Source organism: Botryllus schlosseri, chromosome 3 (assembly GCF_051294905.1).
Source record: "Botryllus schlosseri isolate E-star chromosome 3, Bs_hap1, whole genome shotgun sequence".
NCBI lineage: Eukaryota > Metazoa > Chordata > Ascidiacea > Stolidobranchia > Styelidae > Botryllus > Botryllus schlosseri.
The window spans coordinates 29,978,467-30,002,380 of NC_137238.1; the positions used below are offsets into that span (position 1 = coordinate 29,978,467).

The 23,914-nt window shown below is 39.3% G+C and overlaps 2 protein-coding genes across 2 annotated transcripts in view; both read left to right on the plus strand.

The window, feature by feature from the left end:
* LOC145435024 (baculoviral IAP repeat-containing protein 3-like) overlaps nt 1–5,363 on the plus strand; it is a 29,966-nt gene extending 24,603 nt beyond the window's left edge. The window contains exons 16-17 of the mRNA XM_080312292.1: nt 690–978; nt 2,130–5,363. Of these exons, the coding sequence (XP_080168418.1) occupies nt 690–978; nt 2,130–2,304 (464 nt within the window). The 3' untranslated portion in view covers nt 2,305–5,363. The remainder of the gene's footprint in view (nt 1–689; nt 979–2,129) is intronic.
* A 924-nt stretch (nt 5,364–6,287) lies between these two features.
* Nucleotides 6,288–23,175, plus strand: LOC145435069 (baculoviral IAP repeat-containing protein 2-like). The gene is made up of 14 exons (XM_080312353.1): nt 6,288–6,489; nt 9,026–9,097; nt 9,155–9,193; nt 9,660–9,801; nt 10,379–10,443; nt 10,792–10,895; nt 12,146–12,334; nt 14,502–14,934; nt 17,295–17,439; nt 18,950–19,049; nt 19,113–19,343; nt 20,467–20,690; nt 21,951–22,173; nt 22,432–23,175. Exons 2-14 carry the CDS (start codon nt 9,029–9,031, stop codon nt 22,604–22,606), a joined length of 2,139 nt encoding a protein of 712 aa, XP_080168479.1. The 5' UTR covers nt 6,288–6,489; nt 9,026–9,028; the 3' UTR covers nt 22,607–23,175.
* Nucleotides 23,176–23,914: the final 739 nt, after the last annotated feature.

A 23,914-nucleotide genomic window follows, 5' to 3' on the forward strand; every position in this document is an offset into this window, starting at 1 on the left:
ACGATTTCCTGATGACTCGACTTGACTCGAGTCATTTTCTCGATATACGGAAATGACTCGACTCGAGACAATCTGTGTATTGACTCGACTTGGACTCGATTCATTCGCGAGACTCAGACGGCCAAGACCGACATTTCATTGTAATTTCGAAGAATAGTACAGTAACCACACTCTTGGGATTTTGTCTATTGGTACTGGTATTTGAACATGAGATCAGAAACTGCTAAAAGTGAGGAAAAATAGTATATGATAAATGCGAAGCATTCGATATCACCGAGCAGAGGTATAAAAAGCATGTTTAACAAGACTTTAACTGGAAACTGAGCAGTCAACACAATGACTTGGACTAGGTCTTGAGTCATAATACTGTGACTCGGACTCGACCTTCAGCTCGCTGACTTGGACTTGACTCGGTGGTGGATTCGAAACGACTCGACTTGACTCAAGTCAAAACTATAAAAGTGAGATTGACTTGTGACTCGGAGCCTTGCGACTTGGTTACAACCCTGATGCAGACTATCTCATCGTTATTCTGAATGCACTTAATCATTGATATTATAAAAAAATATCACATCGAACTGGTAAATCACCAATTCGTAGCAGACGAGAAATTCTTGGATTTACAGAGAGCGAATCCAGCCCGTCAAAAAAACTGATTTTGTGTTGGTTGACTTTTGTTTGTTTTTCAGTAAATACGCCGTTATTCCGGGGAGCTGACGTAGAGAGAAACGTCCGTGGCTCGAACGTGACAATGCAGACCGTGTACACCAGAACTCGTAGGAATATCAGAACGCCGGGTCCGCTGTCCCAGTCTACGGAAGCCAGGAACACGGTACAACCGTCCCAACACAGGCCTGAACGGATGTCGACTGTACCAGGGTCAGGCGAACACTATTCGCCTGGTTCTGGAAGTCGTGAAGCAGTAAATGGCAGAGCTACGACTGACGAAAACACTTCACGGCCATCAGCACGCAGGAGGTTGGTTTTATGGGTTTAGTCTTTACGCCCCTGCTACCAAACGTGAACCACTAGAAAATTTTCACCCTTTTCCAAATTAGATCTTGATATGGATTACAGCTACGCGGTTTACCCGAATTAGACTGGAATTAGAATTACTGAATTCGCAACAACTTGTAAATTAGAAAGACAACAAAAATCATGTTCAGCTCATTTGAAATCAGCATTCATCCAGGCCAGTATGAGAATGACAAATCTCTGTACACTAGGATTGTTCAAAAAATCTTTTTCTCCGGATTCCGAGGATTCATCGAATAAATTGTTAAGTCGCCTAAAATAATGTTTGGCAAGGTTGTAATGACTCGAGTCAATCTGTGTATTGACTCCACTTGGACTCAAGTCATTGCACATGACTCGAGACTCGGACGGCCAAGTCCGACAATTCATTGTAATTTCGAAGAATAGTAAAGTAACCACACTATTGGGATTTCGGCTATTGGTACTCCTACTTGAAAATGCGACCAGAAACTGCTAACAATGAGGAAAACTAGTATATTATAAATGCGAACCACCAAACAGAGTTGTAATAATTGGATTTACAAGACTTCAACTGGAAACTGAGCTGTCAACACAATGGCTTGAACTCACACTCGAGTGATAATACCATGACTCGGACTGGAACCTCTGCTCACTGACTTGGACTCGAACTTGACTCGGCGGTGTCTTGAAAACTATAAAACTGAGATCGACTTGTGACTCGGAGCCTCGTGACTTTGTTACAATCCTGGTGCTTGGCACTAAATTTGGCTCGATTCCAACTGGTAGATAGATGTGAAGGCATACGATGTTTGGAAATTTTGAATTATTTTATAAAAATATTTAAAACAATACTTCAAATATCACTGTCAACCCCGTGAAGTTGTTGAGTTGTCTACAAAAACGGTGCAAAACAAATTTGACGCAATTCCAACCAGTAGAAGCGAAGTTATTTGGGTTTATTAATAATTTGGTTGGCTACGCGCCTCGGTCTGACTACTACAATGAAGGCATTTCTGTAATAGAAATGCTGAACACTTTGAATGCATCTGCATAGCAACTACTTAAGTACCGAGGACAAAAGCACCTGTACATGTTTTTGCCGAGTTTTACGACTGCCACTTTTTACTTCGCAGGTTGGAGATGCTGGAACAGGAGAAACGATGCAGAGTATGCATGAACAACGAGGCCAGCGTGTTGTTCGACCCTTGCGGGCACATATGCAGCTGCCAGTCATGCGCGGACGGGACTAACAGTTGCTACGTCTGCCGCACGCCCATCCAGCGTAAAATACAAACCTACCGCTCCTAATATAATAGCTGTGTATTTCCGCATTAATCTTTATATGTTCAACACGTAGGTTGATAATAACTGATAAGTTAATAGCTATTAGTATATGGATTCTATCTATGTTTAAGCTAGGTATTTTAAAGTAGTAACTTTTGATACTCGGGTAGAGGTGGTAGTGGAAATTCTATGCTGTAAATTTATCAATGTGGAATCGAAAATGTAGGTCTGAAATATAACTTGATAGTTACCAAAGTTAGATTTAGTCCAGATGTCGCGTACTTTTGGCGGTTATTCGGGAGAGAATACTTTCGAAATTGCAAGTTGCGACAGCTTAAAATGACTGATGACACCATAAAAAGAGCAGTTTTAGAAAATATATTCTGTTGACGTGATACAGGGGCCATTTGGCCAGGTTATTATGATAATTTCACTCGGAAAAGGTATTCAAACCAATCCATTATCTACTTTGTACTGTATTTAAGCAAAAGTGTGTAAAGTCAGGTTTGTATCCGAGTCACAAGTCAATCTCACTTTTATGGTTTTGACTCGAGTCAGGTTGAGTCATTTTCAATTCACCACCGAGTCAAGTCCAAGTATGTGAGAAGAAGGTTGAGTCTGAGTCATGGTGTTGTGGCTCGAGTCCAAGTCATTATGTTCACTGTTCAGTTTTGAGTTCAATCCAGTTCAACCCACTTTTTTCAACTCTCCTCGAGTGATATAGAATGGCTCGCATTCATAATATCGTAATTTTCCTCAGTCCTAACAGTTTCCGACCCTATATTCCAAGTTTCAGGACTGTTAGACAAAATACCGATAATGTGGTGACTTTACTATTATTCGAAGTTATAATGAAATGTCTGTCTTAGCCGTCCTAGTCTCTAGTTGAATGACTTGGTTCGAGTCATGCATATTGCACAATGACTCTAGTACAAGTCGAGTCACTACACAAAGTGACGAGTCGAGTTATTTTATGCATTTGAAAAAAATCCCGAGTCAAGTAGAGTCACCAAAAAATCGTGACTCAAGTCATTACAACCCTGTATAAAGTAGATGGTTTTCCCTGCATAAAGGGTTGAGTAGAGGTGGGAGAAGTATCAACACATGACCACAAGAGTAGTTGGTTTAAGTAAGCAAAACTTTGTGAGTACTCTGTAAAAGTTGTAGTACTTTGTGACTGGCCACCTCTAGGTAGGGACCATGCGCTTACTATGGCACACCTAATATCTAGAAACCCATGTAGCTGCATAAATGCTACTAGATAGTGGTAATGGGTTTTCTGAAACAATTCAATATGGATGAATTTTATTCAATTGTCCTGAAAAGGCTTTTTTGCTAATCTACAGTTATATAGACGGTTAGTGTGGTTATTCCGAAGGCTAAAAAAAACTTTTTAAGACCATTTTCATACAATAAATTATATAAGCATTTTCAAAATATTGTCTGTGTAATCTGGGTTCTATGATATATTGCTATGTTTGATGTGGATTGAATGCTTTGTGATTAGTGTGATTGATTTAGCAGTCGTAAACCTTGTACGCATTGTAGAATGGCATCTAGATCCTCATTACTTTATGTACGTGTTAGAAGTTATCAATGTTTTCAATGAATTTCGGGGAGTAAAAAACCCAACTAAAAGTTTGGTTGTATTAATTTGTGTAGAATCTATCACGTATTCTACCCTTGACACGCATTGACTCGAAATTGCATTTACACTGTTGCATCAAATGTGTCGGCAGAAACCATAAAGACGATTTAATGCACCTGAACCTTTATAACTCTTTATAAATATTTAAACTTTCAAACCAGAACAACTTGAAATATGTAGCAAATTCGTAAATTTGGTTACATATTAGTTTTATGGCATTACAAATTTTATCACAACAGTTCATAACGAAACGAAGTAACTGTCATCTCTCTTGTGAAATTTCATTTAAGCATTAGATGCCGATCATAACAATTAATATAATAAATAATAAAAAAAATTAATAACAAAGTGATATGATTGACATAATTTACATGTGTTGGCTATCATTAATCATTTTATCAGCTACTGCGCGAGTTAATGTAAGGAAGCTAAATTATGCCGTTCAATATGTCTGTAAAAGGGATTTTTTCTTTACAAAAACACTAAATCAAATTTTAAATATTTGACAAAAGTGAACAAAATATAGTAAAATTTATTATATATATATTTATGGTATTAAATTGGTGCTCAATGCAGAAATTTTTGGTGATGCTCGGTTTGACGTCACGGTCTTAATAGTGTTGTAGTGTTTGAAATGAATTTAGAGCAATCTCAAACATTAACTTTGGTCTGATTGTGATCTGGTAAAAAATGTGGGCATAGGTTTAGGTAATAGTTACTATAGAAGTATCAACTGTGATCATTGCCAATCAACGAACAAATATTTGATTTCCTTGCAATACATAAAAGACAGTTGACTCTGAAATGGCAAACAGCTCTTATTCATAGCCTGGCTGACCCCATTGGCCAAGTTACACCCCTCTAAACTACTGCAGCTTACAAGCTAGCATTTGTACCGCAGAAAGTCCCTCGTCTCACTGACAACGAATTTAACATTTGTGATGTCACTGAGACTGTGACGTCATTACCGCAACATGCTTATGTTGCCGTGCAGTAGTTTTATCTGCGTATTTAGTTAAAACAGCTCGTTTGCTATTAGATTACAAATTAGCATGCACGGAGTATGTTGTGTTCACAGTACCGTTAGTTGTGAGCTGTTTCAGACGTTTGGATATCGTCATGAATTATATTGTTATGTAACATCGGAATATTATTTCTCCGGATGTCCTAATAATAGTTGGTTTTCACCCTTGAAATAATGCACAAAAATCTCCACATTTCGGCGGAGTCGTGGCACGTTCAGTAAAAGCGAATAGTATGTAATTTAGCGAGTTTGATTGTCAAATGAAAAATTTGGTATTGCATGAAAATGTTACGAAATATTATGGAATGTCGCGGAATATCTTCTGAAGTGTCGCAATTTTTTATCAGCTAATTATGTGGTGTTTATATATCTGGCTGCAAATGACTTCAATAAACACGTGATTGTAATGCATTGCCTGTCTGTTGTGTTTGAGGTTGATGCAATATTTCACTCAATATTGTAACGTGAGATATCAAATATCATCGAAATGCCAGGTCGTGGTCCGGTAAACTTGAGGGCGGATAGCATTCATTCAGTATAAATTGCTTGTATTTCGACTTGAATGTGGACACTTCATATACTCGACGACTGTCGGATAGTCGGCGAGATATGTCACAATTCCGGTCCGGCATATTTGATAGAACGATGATCTTTCCTGTCGACCAGATGACAGTTGGACGACGAGTACGCGCCTGTATTGTAGTTATACACTTTTGATGATTGCCTACCGAGGTAAAGAAGTCATTGAAATTTTCGGGGCAGTGACCGCACTGATACATGGAGTCGAGTCAAAGTGATGGCCTGTTCTTCTATATTCTTTAGTTCTGATAACCCAGTGCTTCCTTCCAGAAAATATCTTGGGTTCCACGGACTAGTTTTACGAGATAAGATGAAGACGAATTTCGGAACTACAGTTCTGAAAATTCATTATCCTTCATAATTTCTGGTCATATTTTTGACAAAGTCCGTATTTTGCGTAGTTTTCAGCGCTCACAGTAGGCCACGAGCGAAAGTGATATAAATAATCTTTCATTAGTGACCAGTTAGGTTTTCAGCCTACAACTTCACCAGACGGCAATATGAGGCGCCATGATCTGATGGAACCGCGGAAATGATGACCATTTTGTCATCACTTTACCAGATTTCGCGGTCCGGGTACCACGCAACCACCTAAAAACATTTGGGGTACCAAGAACACTGCCCTAACCTAACGTCTAACAGACCAGACACTAATCACATCAAATTATACTCCCCCGACCCCCGGCAACACCATCTTGGCAAACCCGATGACATCGCTGTATTCGCTGACATCGCCGACAACGCCAATCCATCCAGTTGCATACAAATACTTCCTGTTTTTGCCTGTCCGTATCCGCATTCCGTTCCGTTCCGATTTTCCGAAGTGCTGATGCGGCGATGCAAGTAGTCTAGTAGCGTTGCGGGAGTAATGATTAAAGATTAATGCCGAGATTACGAGTGGAAGATATATGGATCCATAGGTAATCTCCGAATCAGGAACAAAAATCATTATCAGCTGGTAAGAGGTTGTACGGTATTTGTTTCAAAATGTATCAATTATATATATAAGCTGTTCTCCTGTTCAACTTCCTGTTAAACGCATCAAGGGGGGCAAGGTATATATAGCATCTTTCTGATCCCGGCGCCTGGCAGTGTTTTGCAGGCAACACCAATAAGAATATACAATGTAATCAAGATGATTTAAAACTATTACAATATAATTGAATAACAAACGTGACCTCCCGTCCATTTCCAAAAAAATCATTTATTATGCTTTAAGCTTTACCAAGTTGACAAGTTCAATAACCCTCAGGCGTCAGACCTAACTAAACATTTTCAATCGTAGGAAGATACGATGAAACTGGACATATTCTTGGTTCAAATGGTTTTTCCACATTGCTGGTGCTTGTGTGTTTGAAATCAATTTTAAGTTTTAATAAAGCAATCAGTTTATGTTTAGTTAATAATCTCGTCTCACCACAACATTACAATAGTCAGCCCCCAAGATTACCGGACCTCGATCTGACATGAGTCACATGACCCATCAACCTCGCCTATGCTATCGATACATCCACCATTCATTTTCATCAAGCTATTTCTATGCCTTATTTCTTTCCATCTGGTGTGCATGCCTCTTCTGTCTTCTTTACATCACCTAAAGCTCAGGTGGGTGTCTGGCTTCAAAGACGTTAAGGCACCTTCCTATCCTTTCATTGTATCCCGATCTTGTGTTCTGAAAGGATGAAAATTATTAACAAACTGATACCTATGATACAATAAGCAACTGTCAAAACAGTTTGGCTTGGGTCATTGGTTCGTGCTTAGGGCATAGTAAGACATCTGAATTCTAGTCACTGCTGACGGATTAAAGCCAGGCAAATTATGCTGAAATAGTATTACAAATACATGCCTTGGTTTTTCAGTGGAATGCTTATTTATCAAGCGTATTATAGCCTATGGGGCCTATCGTAGTATTACTGGTCATAGCCCGGGCTCTATTCTTGCACACATTATTCGCTAACAAGTCTGTTGGCAATAATACAATTGACCGATTGAATAGTTATTTTACAATATTAATGCATTATACATTAATTGAGTAACCAAGACTGTCGACTATGGTGTTGTTGGCGTCATCGGTACGGTAGACCGTGTTATTGTATTGTGACGCAACAAATGCCGTGGTCGGCCTAACCTTAAGCCACGGAAAAGTGGTGCTATTGCCATTAATTTCGAAAGAATATCTTCAGATCATTTTTTTTGCATTTGATCAACTAAATATCGGACATTTATACACACACTTCTGATACTCTATGGATAAAACAACAAATTAGTGAACATGAGATCATAGAATTTGAAAACATGTGAATGGGAGTAAAATCAGCACGATTGGACAGGACAGCTGAGACCAAATAAATTACTTCGGAAACCAAGATGACTCGGAAATCTTATTGAACTCTGATGTGGGAAGAGACGGCAAAGGGTCCGTCTACTTTGTGCATGTCAGCTATGTCGGTAGAAAATCATCTCCAGATCGGATCATTCATACCAATGTGTAACATGTAATACTCCTGTATGCATGTCAGCTAAATGACTTTTCAGTAATTTGCAAACCGAGACCACTGGCATTACTAAAATGCCACGAAACTCTCATCAATTCAGCCAAATCAAATTTGTGATCAAACTCATGCATGCATCATGCTGCATAAAATCCGTGTTATTAGTCTTTATGGAGTTACATGTTTCCGGAAATGGATTATACCACCTGGGGCAATTTAGAGGGGACCTTGTAGTTTGTGGGTATTTCATTGCAACACCACACACCTGTGACATAGTCGACTTGCACGTAACAGACAGACCAGTCAGCAAATAGAACTTCGGTCTTCTCATGATGCCTGGGTGCATGGATATGCATTCAGGGAATTAACAGCAGTGATCATTTTATTTTTAAAACAGGCTTTACCACTTAATAAACCACCAAATCAGTGGCACTTTACCTGCATTGCTATGCTGTGCCTAGATCTTATATAAAGTTGCCATATGACAAGTTGGATATCTCTGCGTAGTGAGGAGAGTTGTATTGAGATATCCTGGTATCTGATGATTCAAAATTTCTGATAGTACTCCTTATCATATCTGAATTCTCCAATGCCACTTTTCCAAAATTGTTTATTTGATCTCTAGTATGGCTGAAACTCATAGTATCTTACACACACTCGAGTGGATAATATGTTGGGAGCTTGGATGACATAGTCTACACAGAGGAATATCTGTGTTGTGCCTGCCGTCTTGGCTGAGGCAGTTCATGGGGACTATTATTTACAAAAGAGATAGGTACTTTATGAGTACGATATCAGATATTGGTATGGTAACGGTGTAAGAATGTCAGATCATTAGTAATTCCTGACCTTGATCAGATGTTTTCAAATTAGTATTAGTTTTCAAAATGAATTTATTTTTTTCGCGATACCACTGTTATCGCGGATCATTGTAGCTACGCCTTTGGGTTTTCAATGATACCTGCCTCTTTTGATATAACGAGATCATGATTTTTGCAGACCATGTCCGCCCCACCGCAAAGACCAGGGTGTGAAGAGAGAGACCCGGCTTATGCACCAAGATTTCCTCCGGTATGATCCCCCCCACAACAAAACCCATCAGCTTAATCACGGCAATATATTTTTCAGCCTCCTGCCGACCCTAGACATTCAAGTCCATACATGACGGTGAGTGTACTTTATATACTATACAATGCCTATGCAACATAAATTCGTATTCATAGGATGCAATTTTCATATTAGTCCCACAGTGGTCTACCTTATTATCTTGTGGCATAACTTCTGTCAATTTTTGATTTGGCTCCACCACTCAAAGTATATATACTTCAAATTATTCGTCCATGAGTCACTCGATGAAAACTGAACAGTTGATATGTGCGAATGAATGTATGAATAGCGATAAAAATCTCTAAGGTAAAAATATTGCTTGGAAATAGCATTATGTTATCACTATTTCATGAAAATTGTAAGTAGAATATATCATTTAATATCTGTTCCTTGGATTCAATACCACTTGAACGTGATATAATATATTTGTAACATGGTACACACGGTGATCTTCTTTCCTGTGGATGGCTGCGAGAAACGCGTTGAACAACATCATTCCCACATAACATTTCATTTCATCTTGTAGAGACGACTACATGTACGCAATGTTTTCAACCACACAACCGGTGAACGTGAGCAGTATCAGTATTTTGAAGTTACGGGTAGCTGCAGCTCGAATGGAGATGTTTATTCAACCGTACAGCGTAACTGTCATCCATCGAATTCAGGTTGGTATTTTTGATTTAGCTACAAATGTAGCCTGTCCGATTATCTCAATTATTGATTGAAATGATATGAAACAGACTGTAATTTTTAAAATTTATGACTAGGGCGATTTTGTTAACCTAAAAAAAGGAAGATTTTAACCTAAAAAATCAAAATATTTACCTTAAAAAACTTAATTTTGACAAAATTTTGACCTCATGTATGTAAATTAGATGTTTTCCCACAGAATGCTAGAATTGTACTTCTTATCTTCATTTCTGCTTGGAACTGTGTGTCATTACGAAGAAGTTTGGAAGAAGTTTGGGCCTGAAAAACTTTTCTGATTCGAAAGCTGACAAATTTTTACTTGAAAAAACTTCATTTTAACGAAATCTGGACCCATGAAGAATTCCAGTTGTTACGTCACGCGTTATGGTAGAAATGATTAAAAAAAATTGTAGTGTACAACGAAATATAGTAGCCATGAATATTCTCAACTCTACCTGTAGTGTTTGATGGGGGTGGTTATATGAGGTGTCTGTCATGAATTGGAAAATGGTTTGTAATCCTGTCGAAAATAAATATCCTTTTTGCTTCCAGGAAGACCGCCTGTTCAAGCAAATCCTTGCCAATCATACGAAAACGGGGACAATTTTCGATCACAGGTAAGGAATAGTATTGATCATCGCTATAAATGGCAGGTTCGAACACTGGAAAGTCACTCGCATTCCTCAGTTACTTCCGCATAGTAACATACAAATTCGTCAATTCACCAAGGAAATTGTTTTATCCTAGGTTTAGTCATTTCTGTGATGTACCGTACTTACTCTTATATTTCTTAACGCTAGCAAGGTAAGATATCGATAACTTGGCAGGTTTAAATAGATTCAAAGTTCACTTTTGGATGACAGCAGACTGACTAATGACAAACTTTGATAATGCCCTTGATTCATTTAATATGCGACGTAATCTTAGTAGGCTACTGTTGGTATATTAAAACGTTCCTTTTCCAGGCTCAGGCATCAACATCGTACAGCCAAAGTTACCCGCCAAGATACGAAAATACGCGTGTTTTGGAACCTTTTCAGAGAGATATGAGTGTTGCCCATCACCGGCAGTGAGTTGGATCACCTAATTTCCCAACTTTGAATCATAAATTAATGTAGGCGAGGCAATCAGTATGAGCGACGTATCTTGTCACATGATCTGATATTAAGTTGCTACTTATGACTATGGTGTCTTGTGAAGAGCAAATAACGTAAAACACCGCACCTTAGTTTGCTTTGTTGCGGCATGGGTGCAAGTGCTTGGTATGTGTCAACATTTGACTTTCAGTAGCGTTGAGTTTGAGCAGTGGTCTCCGTTTAATCAATGGTATTGTATGTAATTCAGAGGTTGTCAGAAGGCTATAAAAGTACTATTAATATGATGATGTGACGGCTAAGCTTATTTTTTTGAACGAGGTTCCCTTGCATTGTTGACAAACATACTTGCATTTCGTCCTCAACTCCAAGCAGTCTTTCTCTTGCACAGCTATTAGTTTCAGTCAATACGAAGAAGCTCTGTTGATCATGAACGGATGCGAACGGCAATACAATTATGATTGCTTTGGTAACTGTCATGATATAGGATTTGAAATGAGACAGCCATAACTTGTCCATTTTTGTGGAAACAGTGTTTTAAAAAACGTTAGGTAGATCAATGAGCTGTTCCGTCTGCGGAAAGATTGCTTGATTCAATGCTTCCAAATGAACTGACTATCCATACAAAACGTACACCAACGAATCCTGGGAAGTAGTATTGCAATGCAAGTTGAAGTCCAGGCAATGTGCTCAGGTTTTGCGTAGTGTTTTTTGTTTATGAGTTGATTCACCAGGCGCGTGAAATGAACTAAAGACTATCTCCGACACTATGATAAAAACAACACTAATCATCGGCAATACCTTGATTGGTTCCCTTGTAACCGTCACGAGTATCGATTTATCAGCTATGAAGCAGATAAATCGCCTTCCGAGTCGCATATGCTTGCCTGCATGCCTGTTTATGAAGTTCTTTTCCCAAATTACAAAAAGATTCGTGGCACACAGTTTGGGAATCACTGCCCTAACCTAACCCTATACCCATCCAAACCCAACTCAATCCTAACCCGAATTTTAAATCGTATCCTTATGTGTCGCATGCCCAATAGTCGCATACTTTAGCAGCGTTTGCTATTATGTAGCTACGGACCATTTTTGCCATCTGTAGGATATTGTTGATTTTACTAGTAATGAATGTGTAGCAACACTGACAATTTTGACCACCTGATGAAATGCTTGACGACTCTGATAGATGCACTTTTTATCTTGTCATTCTTCAATTTATCAGGAGCACCTTCGATCAATGGTGGGATTGGGGACACGAATTTCACGACACGCATCGGCTTGTTGACTCGGGATTTTACTGCATAGGACAAGGTGATGCAGTCGAGTGCTTCCACTGCCACGCCACTGTCGCCAATTGGTCGTGGGATGACAATCCACATGAGAGACACCGGCAGATGTCACCAGGGTGCAGGTGTGTGTGTACGGTGGCTTGTCATTTAATCCCGTGGTTCGAAGCCTATCGCAATTTGTGGTGAAACTATCAATTCAGAGGTGGTTGTAGTAGTCATTGTGGGTGCTGGAGTGCAGGTAGCAGTGATGTCATAAATTTCTGCTCATTATCAATAACCAAGTGATTTTTGAAGTAGGGCTAATATTGCTTGAGATAGCAATAGTTTTGAGTAGGACGTAGAGGACGTAGGCGTAGAGCCCCATCGCTATCGGATGCAAATAAAGGACAGTTGAAATTCCAAACCGAGTCTGTGAAGACATGACTCGTCAGACCAATAGTTGTCAGTTGTCTTCTTCATCGCGTTTAGAAAGCGTAGCAACCTTTCTGAGGATGTAATGGCTGCTGCCAAAATGCCTTTCACATTTGCAACTGGGTAATTTCCTACCAAATCAACAAGGGGGTTGCACCAAGGTTGGAGAATTTATATGAGATTTGGCACACTGGCTGATGTAGCTTTAGACAGGCCAAATCCAAATTTTTTTTTGAAAAATTCTGAAAAAGTAGTAAGTTATGAGGCTTCAAACTTTGCACATTTTCCTTGTCACGCTTCATTGAACACTGTCAATAATTTTTTCAATGTCATAATTTTAAAGGTAAAAAGCCGTCAGCGTGGCTGGAATTTGGGGACATGATACTACTGCTATCCAAGAATTCTTAAATTGATGGCCCAAACATTTCAGAGTATGTTATCCTAAAAAATAATGTCACCAAAGACTCCTACTGCATGTTTTGGTACCGAAAGTTTACACTCCCACAAATAAAAAGGGGAAAAATTTTAGAAGCCTAAATTCTGAAAAATTGATCTTGAATATATTGTCTTTCATTTAATATTGATTCAATTCATTAATTTCCAACTACACCAGTAAAAAACTTCAAATTAATAATTGGATTAGATAAACAATGAACTAAAACTTGCAAGGCATTGTTCACTGTGATGTCACAATGCATGGATTGTTAAAGGTGGCTGAATGGAGTAAACTGACCATGGGAATTGAAGTACAGTTGTGGCTGAGTAACTAGTCCAGTTTTAGTGAGTGAGTGACTTTATTGTCTTAATTTCAACAGGTAAATAACTCATTTGAATGCATAGTTAGAAAGGTGATGTCTCAGCTTGAAAATTGCAGTATTGGAAGAAATTTGCCACAAATTACATTTTACCGGAAAAACCCGGACCAATTGGCATGGGAAATTTGGATTGAATTACATGTATTCATTTACAGTAGGCCTATACAACCATTTTATGTGAATTTCGTTTGTTAAGCTTGTTTGGTTTGTGACGTCATAATTGGAAATGCTAAAAATTCACAGTAATCAGAAATTGTCAAATTTCCACCAGATAACGTGGAAATTAATTGTTCATTTTTTGTAGCAAGGTAGAATGCTCATTGAAAACCATTAATTCATGAAAATGACCTTAAATTTTTTTTCCCCTTTTCAGATATACCACATTCCATTTAAGCTGTAGGAAAATGAGAAGCTGCTATTCACAAGCCTCACTAACATGATATAGACTTCAAATGGTTCATTCAGCTCACTTTATATGTTAGTCAGGCTCTTGAGGAGATTTCCACCAAATTTTAGGGTTATCAAACTATCATAGTAAGATATATTGCTGTTTCACTGCAGATTTGATGAAAATCACTGAAGCGTGACATGCAAAAAGCATAATTTTGTGAGGAGTGTAACTCGGTCATCAGATTGAATTTGAGAAAAAAATTTTGGATTCCCTCATGATAATGACAGAAGAATCAATCTGCCAAATTTCATAGCCATCCATTAACCTTGGTGCTCATCTGAAAATAAATTTGCTCATTTGGCAGGAAATTACCCAACTGTAATTTTACTCCACATCACATTTGGAGTGCAGAGCCCCTTCAATAAGTTATTGGAAAATTTGGCTAGGAGAAATTTCGTACCTGCATGAGTGGATACACAGAGGTAATCTAAGTAACTAGCATTTGTACTCAAATATAATTAGAAGTAAGACATTGCAAAATTGCTTCGAATGAAAGAAATCAAAAGTAGTTACAAAAAGTAGATCTGTTGGAGGAATTGCATAATCGCGTATCCTACTGCTAACACGCTGCTTCTGCCTTTTATGAGCTCTATTTTTTTTCTTTGCGTTTAGATTCCTGCTTGACGGCGGAAGTCTGAACCAACCACCGTCACCACAAAGACCAGGGCACTTGCCACCAGTCCGGTCTTTCTCGATGCCACACCAAAGATCCCAATCTGTGGCAGGGAGCCATCATGAACACCATTATGAATACCCTTCTGTAGACCCGCCCCGGTACGAGGACCATGATTGGTCGGCCCCTGTGTCGCATTACACGCTTCCGGAAAATCAGAGCAGCTATCCAAATTCTCAGCAAAATTCAACTCCGCCCGTCCAAAGTGTAGGAATTGCACCACAATTAGGACCATCGACCCGATCCCGATCTGACCCTGCAGTTTTTCAGCCTCACTCGGCTAGGCCGCAGCAAGGCGTGCAATCTCAACCAGCCTTGCAGCGGATGCATTCAGATCAACCCCTACCAAGCGTGAACAGGGATAATTGGGAGGTTTGTTTTGGTGCCTTATTAGGTTTTGTATTTTTATCCTGTACGTTCTAAATATCGACTCCCATAATAGTGAGTCAATGAAACTAACTCAAATATACCATGTCTAGGGTTGAGCAAAATGATTCCAATACTCAAACCCAGATCGAGTGTTAATTTTAATGCTTCGAGTCGATTATTATGAGACATTTTGTTTCAAGTGCTGAGGATACGCGCTCCTTGCCACTGTGAAGCATACGAACATGTAGTATAAACGGAAAAAAATCAACTTTCATGCTCAAACTCAATGAAAAAGAGTTATGGATAAATGAAAATTGGGGTTTAGAGCGAAAAAGTTGATTTTTTCCAATTCCTTGGTCCCAGAATTGGATCATTAGATATTTTAATTGGTTCCCTACCGTCATTAACCCTTTGCGACCGGCGGACCAGTACACTGGTCCGCGATCGTTTAACACGGAGGAGTCGTTATTTATTCTAAGATAGCTCGACCTGCATTACATTCTAAACTGTAACAATCGATTTATATGGATAGTTATTATGAATACGCATACATAAGACCACGTACAACCTATTATATCAATGTATATCCTGCTTGAAATGCAGATTGAACACGCAAAAAACGTTTCCCGCAAAAGTGAATTTGTAATGATGTTCGCGTGAATGAACGCCGGGAATATAAACCATTGTATCTTCCGTTCTAGACGTCATATAACCAATTACAGTTATCTTCTATGACTTGTTGTTGGTCATACTATTCTATGAAGTCCTTATATCGAAGATTAGCACGTAGAGATGTTTCAAATCGACGTGAAAGAAAGCAATACCTTATTACGTGAAAATCATGGCTGCGTAAGTTCATCTGACCTGTTGCGGCTTCAAACAGATGTACAATTGCTTCAGGCAATTGCAAATTGTACATATGGTTGGCCATTATCCTGGCATATTCATCAATATCCCTATCATGGGGTTTAGTATTGTATAAGAAAGCCGACACCAGCCCTAACACTACACAAATAAGCGTGAGAGTTAGGCTATTTTGGTACCAGAGCCTGTAATAACAACATCATATAGAGGCAGTTATATATCGGTTTAGATGGCACACGAAGTTACTGTTGGCTTCTATGACTACTGTTGATCATACATGGAACATTAGCCGTGTAGAATACAGTTCAAATTGATGTGAAATATAGCAATAATGTATCACATGAAATGACTTCTCGAGCGTATATGGGCACTGGGCAGTGTCGAATAAGCCAATATGTGTATACTTACGAATCCGTTATGCAGTTGCAAGTTACATATAACAAGCCACTGGGGTTGATACCACTTCAATAGCATGGAGATATATAAAATAGTTACTATGTTATGTAGAATTGGAAGTGAATTGCCTTCCACGAGATTACGCGATTACGTAATCGATTACTCATCGGCGACGACTGCATGATTCGGCTTATCATGTCTACCTTTCCAAGATTGTAGCGCTGGGCTATGAAGCGCTATAGCAGCGTGTAATGTCTCGTTGGAACGTAGATGCGAAACGCATTCAGGAGGTCATATACCAAGAAAGGGCCTAAGTATGACGTCAGAAGATATAGAAGAACAAAATTGTATTTTATTTTCAAGAAATCGAGAACATTTTCTCGCACACCGCTATTCCCTCTGGCGTCTGAGCCGTAAGAGTATCTCAGACCGCTAGGCGGCTACTTCAGGTTTACGGCAATATATTGGGCGTCGATTTAAGCCATATGGATGACATTTTATCGTCTTTTTTGTGGATGCAGTAAAATTTTGGTCAGTAGGCCGGCCGAAAGGGTTAAAGCAAAAAATCTCGGTTTTAAAGATTTTTGCATGCAGCGCCACCTAGTGACAATAGAAATGTGAATTGCATTATCTTTTGAACCGTTTGATATTTTTCAATTTTTTTTAATCTACTTAGAATTCAAAAAAGAACAGCATTTGTAAATATTGGACAATTCTGGGGGTTTGCATTACAGCCCTTGGTAAATTATCATTATTAGCCCACAGCATTATAACAAAGTGCAACGAAATAGGTATATCCTAAAAAAAATCCTACATTATCTTCAAGGAGACGTAGCACTATAGTATTAGATTCTTTGCGATCGTATAAAAGGTACGTATCTGAACTTTCCACGTCATACCTACTGTTCTGGCATCATAATGAGTGATATTCAACTGCTGCTTCACTCTGAGCCTAATATTCTATTCCAGTACGGTACTTGATTTTGCCTGCTTTAATGTAACACAAGCTAACCCTTACTCAACTTAACCGAAATTCTTTGTGTTTTAATTGCTCGCTATTTTGGATGTCTCGCATATCGTAATCTTGAAATTCTGTGTTGCAGACAGGGCGCCCATGTCCACAGCCGGCCAATACCAGCATGACAGACCCGCGTCTGAGGGAAACTACGTTCCGCCCCCCTTTTCAAAGATACTCGAGGCTTCACGCGTCAATTAGAGAAATAGCCGAAGCTGGGTTCTATTACACAGGTTTGTGTGACGGTTTTTAACGTTTTAGCCTTAACTTGTGCATGTGATTACTGTTTTGTTGGCCCTTTCTACTTATTACTCATACTATCATTTATTAAAATTTCTATCACATCAATACACCACAAGAACGCGACGTAATGAAAAGATAGGAGGGTGCCCATACGACTTGGAGTAGTCTTTTAATCAGACACCTGCCTTGGCCTATAAGAGGCATGCACACTGGGTTTAAGAAAGGAACATTCAGGGAAGCGACAAAAAATGGATGCTGTTAGTCTGTAGGCCAAACTGAAGTGGACAACGCATGGAAAAGGTTTTAGAATTGGAAGCGTTTTGATTTCACACATACTGTAGCCTAAAAGAGCATATTTACCCAATATTTCCTCCAGCTTGAGTGGGTATTTAGCAAGTGATTGCTGCGAGAGAATACAATTCTCCAAAATGTGGCTATGCTACATTGCTACAGCCGATCTTATTTCATTCGTTCTGGTAGATGAATCCCGATGCTTGTTTCAACTGCAAATCAGGGTAATATCTATGAGATTTGCATTGCTCAATTCTTGGTGACAATGTGTTTTTCATAATATTTAACTTTATATCCTTAATGTAGACTTTTGATCGTAACGGCACATTGCCACGGAAATACTCAGTTTTTATCCCAAACATTTTAATGTCGGAATTCGTAGTCTCTTCAGACAGATATTTTGTGTTGGATGCATCCTGCAATTTCCATAGTAACCATGGTGTGTGACGTCTCGAGACAATTTACTCCTCTAAACAACTTGCTGAGTAAATTAACATCATCACTACGTCCCAGGGTTGTAACCAAGCCGAAAGGCTCCTAGTCACAAGTCAATCTCACTTTTATAGTTTGGACTCGAGTCAAGCCGAGTCATTTCGAATTCACTACCGAGGCAAGTCCGAGTTCAAGTCAGCAAGTAGAGGGTCGAGTCTGAGTTATAGTGTTAAGTCTTGAGTCCGAGTCCAAGTCATTATGTTCACTGTTCTGTTTTGAGTTCCCCACTTTTTTCAACTCTGCTCGAATGATATAGAATGGTTCGCATTCATAATATAGTAATTTTCCTCATTCGTAACAGTTTCTGGCCCTATTTTCCAAGTGTCAGAACTGATAGACGAAATACCAATAATGTGGTAACTTTGCTAATCTTCGAAGTTACAATGAAATGTCTGTCTTAGCCGTCCTAGTCTCGAGTCGTATGACTTGGTTCAAATCATGCACAATGACTCAAGTACAAGTCGAGTCAATACAAAAATTGACTCTCGAGTCGAGTCATTTTACGCATTTGAAAAAATGACAAGAATCAAGTCTAGTTAACAAAAAAATGCGACTCGAGTCATTACAACCTTCCTACATCCACTTGAAGTGGTTTTGACCTGTCTTGAAAATCGCTATTTCCGTTTGAGTAGGCCTACCGACAGTGACCATTTTGACCACGTCATTAGCCTACCTCTTGCCCCTAGCTTTGTTTGTGACTGTAAATTTACATTTTAGGGGAAACGGATCGCTTGCTCTGTTTTCATTGTGACTGCTTGCTCGAGAACTTGGCGCCTGGCGACGACATCTGGGAAGAGCACGCAAAAGTTCACTCTCAGTAAGTGCTGGGCATGGATTGCGATATCAATAGTGTATCTATTTGCAATTCATTCTTTCATAGTTGTGAATTTCTGCGTCACCATTGTGGACCACGCTGGGTGGATGATATTGCGGCGGCGTACCAGCGTTTGCGATCCATACCGTTAGATCCGCGTCCAGCTGTTGGCTCCTTGTCGGGAACTGGGCATCCGAACGTGGAAAGTATTTTTCATTTGGGCATGGCGTCCGAAGCAGTAACGGCCGCGCAAGACGCAGGATACACGTTTGACAGGATCAGACAAGTCCAATGGACGTAAGAATGATATCCGTGTATATTTTGTCTTATTTATGTGCTTGCGTACCAGCCGTATGGTATGGCATGTAGATAAGTAATGTTACTGTTCGGAGATTGTTGAACAAGTGAAGCAACACTGGTTTCCAGAGGACGATATTAGTGGTGCGCGACTGTCTTGACAAGTATGTTGGGGTGACACATAGGCTTTTTTCTGTTTGTTATGCAAAACTACTTACTTTTCAGTTGAGTGGAAGATGATTTTTTGATAATTTTACATCGCTATTCCCAGTCAAATTGTGGTGAGAGTCGTTTTGCGTTAGTCACCAGGATAGATCTTCGAATTTTGAAAGTAGCCAACTGCAATCAACTGCCAAAAGTGCCGCGACCCTTGACCAAATCTAGTTTTTGAAACTACCTATCCTATCAGTCTTCGGACCTTCTTTTGTATGTGTGGTGTTAAATTGGTGCCGGCTTCAGTTTTGTGCTGATCAGGCTTCGTCGTAATGTACTGTAATGGATTGGAACCTATGTCCGTTTTACGTTGCTGTTGTCTCAACTGTTGGTGTTGCGACTTTCGAGTATCATAGTCAAGGTATTAGTTCATTCGAACGGAAGTAATAAACTATATATATTGTTTTGTGCACGCGACACCTTCATTTTTCACTTCAACTCTAAGGACAAAGATCGTAAAGTGGGCTTCTCCGAGATTATCATACTAATCGTCTGAATATAAACAGTTGATCTTGGCAACTCACTGGATTTCTGGGTTCACCAGACAACTCTGGAGCGTGCGCTATGACTAACAGTTTTAATCAAATTATTCGCATTCATCCAGATTGTTGACATACAATATTCTTTCCAATTCTCGACTAGTTACCCCTGATGAGTGTCCGCTGAAAATATTTGTGTTTATTTCAATATGAATATACTATTCAATTGTATAGTGAAGTTCTGTACCTCAAAGAAGCTCTCCCGCTTCATGATATCCACCCCTAGTAGTTTAAGCCCATCTCGGAAATTCAAGTTGTTATTGAGTAGAAGTTAATGCCGTTAATGTTACTCGAGTTGCAACGCTTACTGCTTTTAAACACTTCTGTTAACTAAAAGCTACATGCCTGACACTGCTTTCATGTCTATACAGCAACGTGTGTAACCGAGGGACTTGCTATCACTCGCCGGAAGACCTACTCCACGCATTGAGAGATGACTGCCTGCGTCAGGACCGGCTGCACGGCAGGTACAATGCGACACAACCTTGCCACAATACACAACTGGGTCATGATTCACGTAGCAACATGAATCAAAGCGAAACGCACGGTGCTTATGCCGACAACGTGCCGATGGAACGGTACGCGGACGGACAATGTAAGTAATAACGAATGTGTGATGTGTGTGCCAGAGGTGGGCAAAACAGACAGATTAAGTGGGTAAACCTACTTCAGAACTTCAAAAAAGTAGAGGTACTTTGCTACTACATCTGGTGGGTACCTGCGTGAACAAAGTAGCATGCTTAGATTCAAGTTTTCGATTATCACTTATTGTGATATTATAAAAGTATGAACAGTACGGAAAGTTCAAATATGCAACCGCTAAGAAAATAATACCGGTTCTCTGTCAGATTAAAGATAATTTACGCAGATTAATCATAACGATTCAAAGTTAATTCATATCAGGCTGTCGAAAAATTTGGATTATGTATAAAATAGTATTTACAGTGACCAATTCTTTAATTATTTATTAATAGTGGTGCTCACCGTAAATACTATTTTATTCAAATCCACATTTTTCGACGGCAATAACTCCGCTTCAACTGTTTGGAATTGAACCAAATTTGGTGAACATCGTTTCTATAGACAACCTAACACTTTCATGGGGTGAACAGAAAATTTTCAAATTTGTTGTTATTTATTTTTATATAATAAATGGAAATTTCTCCTGTAGCAATGCGGCTACTGGTTGGAATTGAACCAAATTTGGTGTGTAGGCTTAAATTAGGTAACCTAACAATTTTATCAAGTAGCCAGTACGATTTGGGAAAAAAAGTCATTTTTGAAGAGCCCAACTGCGCAGTCTCAAAACCTTATTCAAACGGCTATGAACGAATTTTTCTTGAAGCCAGCCTTTATATGAGACCCGACTTGCTTGAATGTTTTGATATGTTTTTCAGCAATACGCAATCTACATCGTATAACACCAGACTGATTTCAGACCATTGATCAAATTTACCCTCCATTTAACGTTTGACCCGACCATGCGAGGCATTAAATGGCACTTGGAAATATAGACCATCAGACGCGCTACTCTTAAATCCAAGTGCCAAATCCAAACTGTCTTCCAACTTCTAGCTACCCCTTATTGAATATTGCTATGATAAAACCTGAACTACCCAGACCCGAATCGCGCAGACAATTGTCAATTTACAAAACGACGTAACTTTTGACCCGAAAGTTCAATTTTTGTAATTAATGAAGTTCATCCTGTTTGGAATTAGCTTGTCGATGCTTGCGTCAAATTTCAGGAGATGTCAAAAAGTGATGTTGTTAACAACGGAAGTCCAAGTTTGGAATGGCCCTATTATTACGATGCAAAATGGCGATGCGAATTAAGGGCTGTGCTTGTTTCCAGATGATAGGCCTGTTTTTCATGTGGAAGAGAGGGTGCCGAACGCCAGGGACTACGACTCACGTGAACTGAATTTACGTGCCGGACCATCGTCGAGAAGCAGACCTGATGGGCAAGTGTCGTCCTGTGGACGCAGTTATTCTGGAGACGATAATATGGGGACAACTTCATCGAACGAAAACCCGTCAGAGAATAGAGTCACATTAGAACCGGCCGAACAAACAAGGTATGTATTACTAGCAGAGGTAGATACTGAAGTAAACACAGCGCAGCACAAGAAGTACCGATTTTTCAGAAGTTTTAAGATTACTTCAAATGGTCGTAACACCGTTAATTTCTATTCAATTACAAGTAGAAGAGTAATTTCCAAGACGCTTCAAAACTACTTCAAGAAGTTGAAAATAGGTCTCAAAATTACTTGAGAATGTAGTTTCATAAGAAGGTTTTTTCAAAGCTGTGCTGATCTATATTTCGCGCTTTGCAGGTTGAAGACTCTCGAACAGGAAAGACTGTGCAAAATATGCTTAAACAACGAACACAATGTGGTGTTCGACCCCTGCGGGCATATGTGTAGCTGTGAGGATTGCGCACGGAGAATTAACAGATGCTGCGTGTGCCGGGCCGATATACGACAAAAAATTAGACGCAATAGCACTTGATGCTATTCGGCGTACATCAGGGTTGTTCAAAAATGACTTTTTTTACAAATTGTATAGGCTAGTATAGTGGTTCTCAACCGGGGTGCCACGGCAGACTAGCATGCTAATGGGCCACGGTGCCGTGGCAAACAAGGTCGACAAAAATTGAGGAATCCAAGTTTCTCAACCCCACTTTTTCATGTTCTACTGGCTACTTCATGAAACAGGACAATGTTATCAGCTATCCAGTAAAATCTAAAAGACATATTTTTTTAACAATCCTAGTGTACATTTCTGCCTTATGTGTTCACTGTCCAGCTTCATTATTATCATTGTACAGTACATTCTTTGACTAATTGTTCTATCGTTGATCTTTTTCTTCCTACAGTTCAAACGCTTTCAACATGATCAGTATTTCCGTCTCCTAGGCCGAACAGTACGTCATTCTTAATCTTTCATTTGTACATATAATTTCAGACTGTTCCATTTTGACTACAGTGCAATTTTATTGCGGGATTTGATTCCAAGTTTAGAGGAGAATTATGTATATTACTGCTGACGAATTATATGATGACGTGATTGCAGCGTTATAGCCTGTCTGTTGCCTTGTTTGTCATGTGCTGTATGTAGGTGTAGGTAGATTGAAGGTCAGTGACGAAATACGCTATTTCTTCTTTCTCGGAGCACTCGAGTTTGTTTTGACTGCCTGGACCAATTTTTGGACTACTTCCAGTTCCACTCGTACACTTTTTGCAGGGAAAACGAATGTAGAAAGTGGTTTTAGATGTTGGTATATCACTGCCATGAGTGAAATTATCACAAAAACTGTGCATACCGGTACTAGCCTTCATGTCACCGTAAGTAAATATAATTTCAGTAATTGTAGTGTCATTAATCGAGAAGGAGTGTCTTGCAATTTCGAAACTATAGCCAACTATTGACTAACTGCTAAAAACCTGCACATTCCCATACAGGACTGATTTGATTCGATTTTCGAGAAAGGGTTATTGTTAAGTCATGCACGTGGCGAGCAAGTAAGTTGAAATATCTACCCATTACGCGACGACAAATAGAATATGGCCAATTGCACATTACCAGGAATAATTTCGTGTTCAAGTGCTACCAGTTCCAGACTAGTTCAACTGCGCCGGTAGAAACAATTCTATGGTTACCGGGTAACGATACCATGTCCTTCTTTTTGGCAATTCGTCCTCCCTTACAGCTAGGATAATGGATAGGTTCGACTGAAAATCGACATAAATGACGCTAATACGGACGACGACGACGAGTCGATTGACAGTGACGACCTTTTTTTGTAGTCAACTCCAC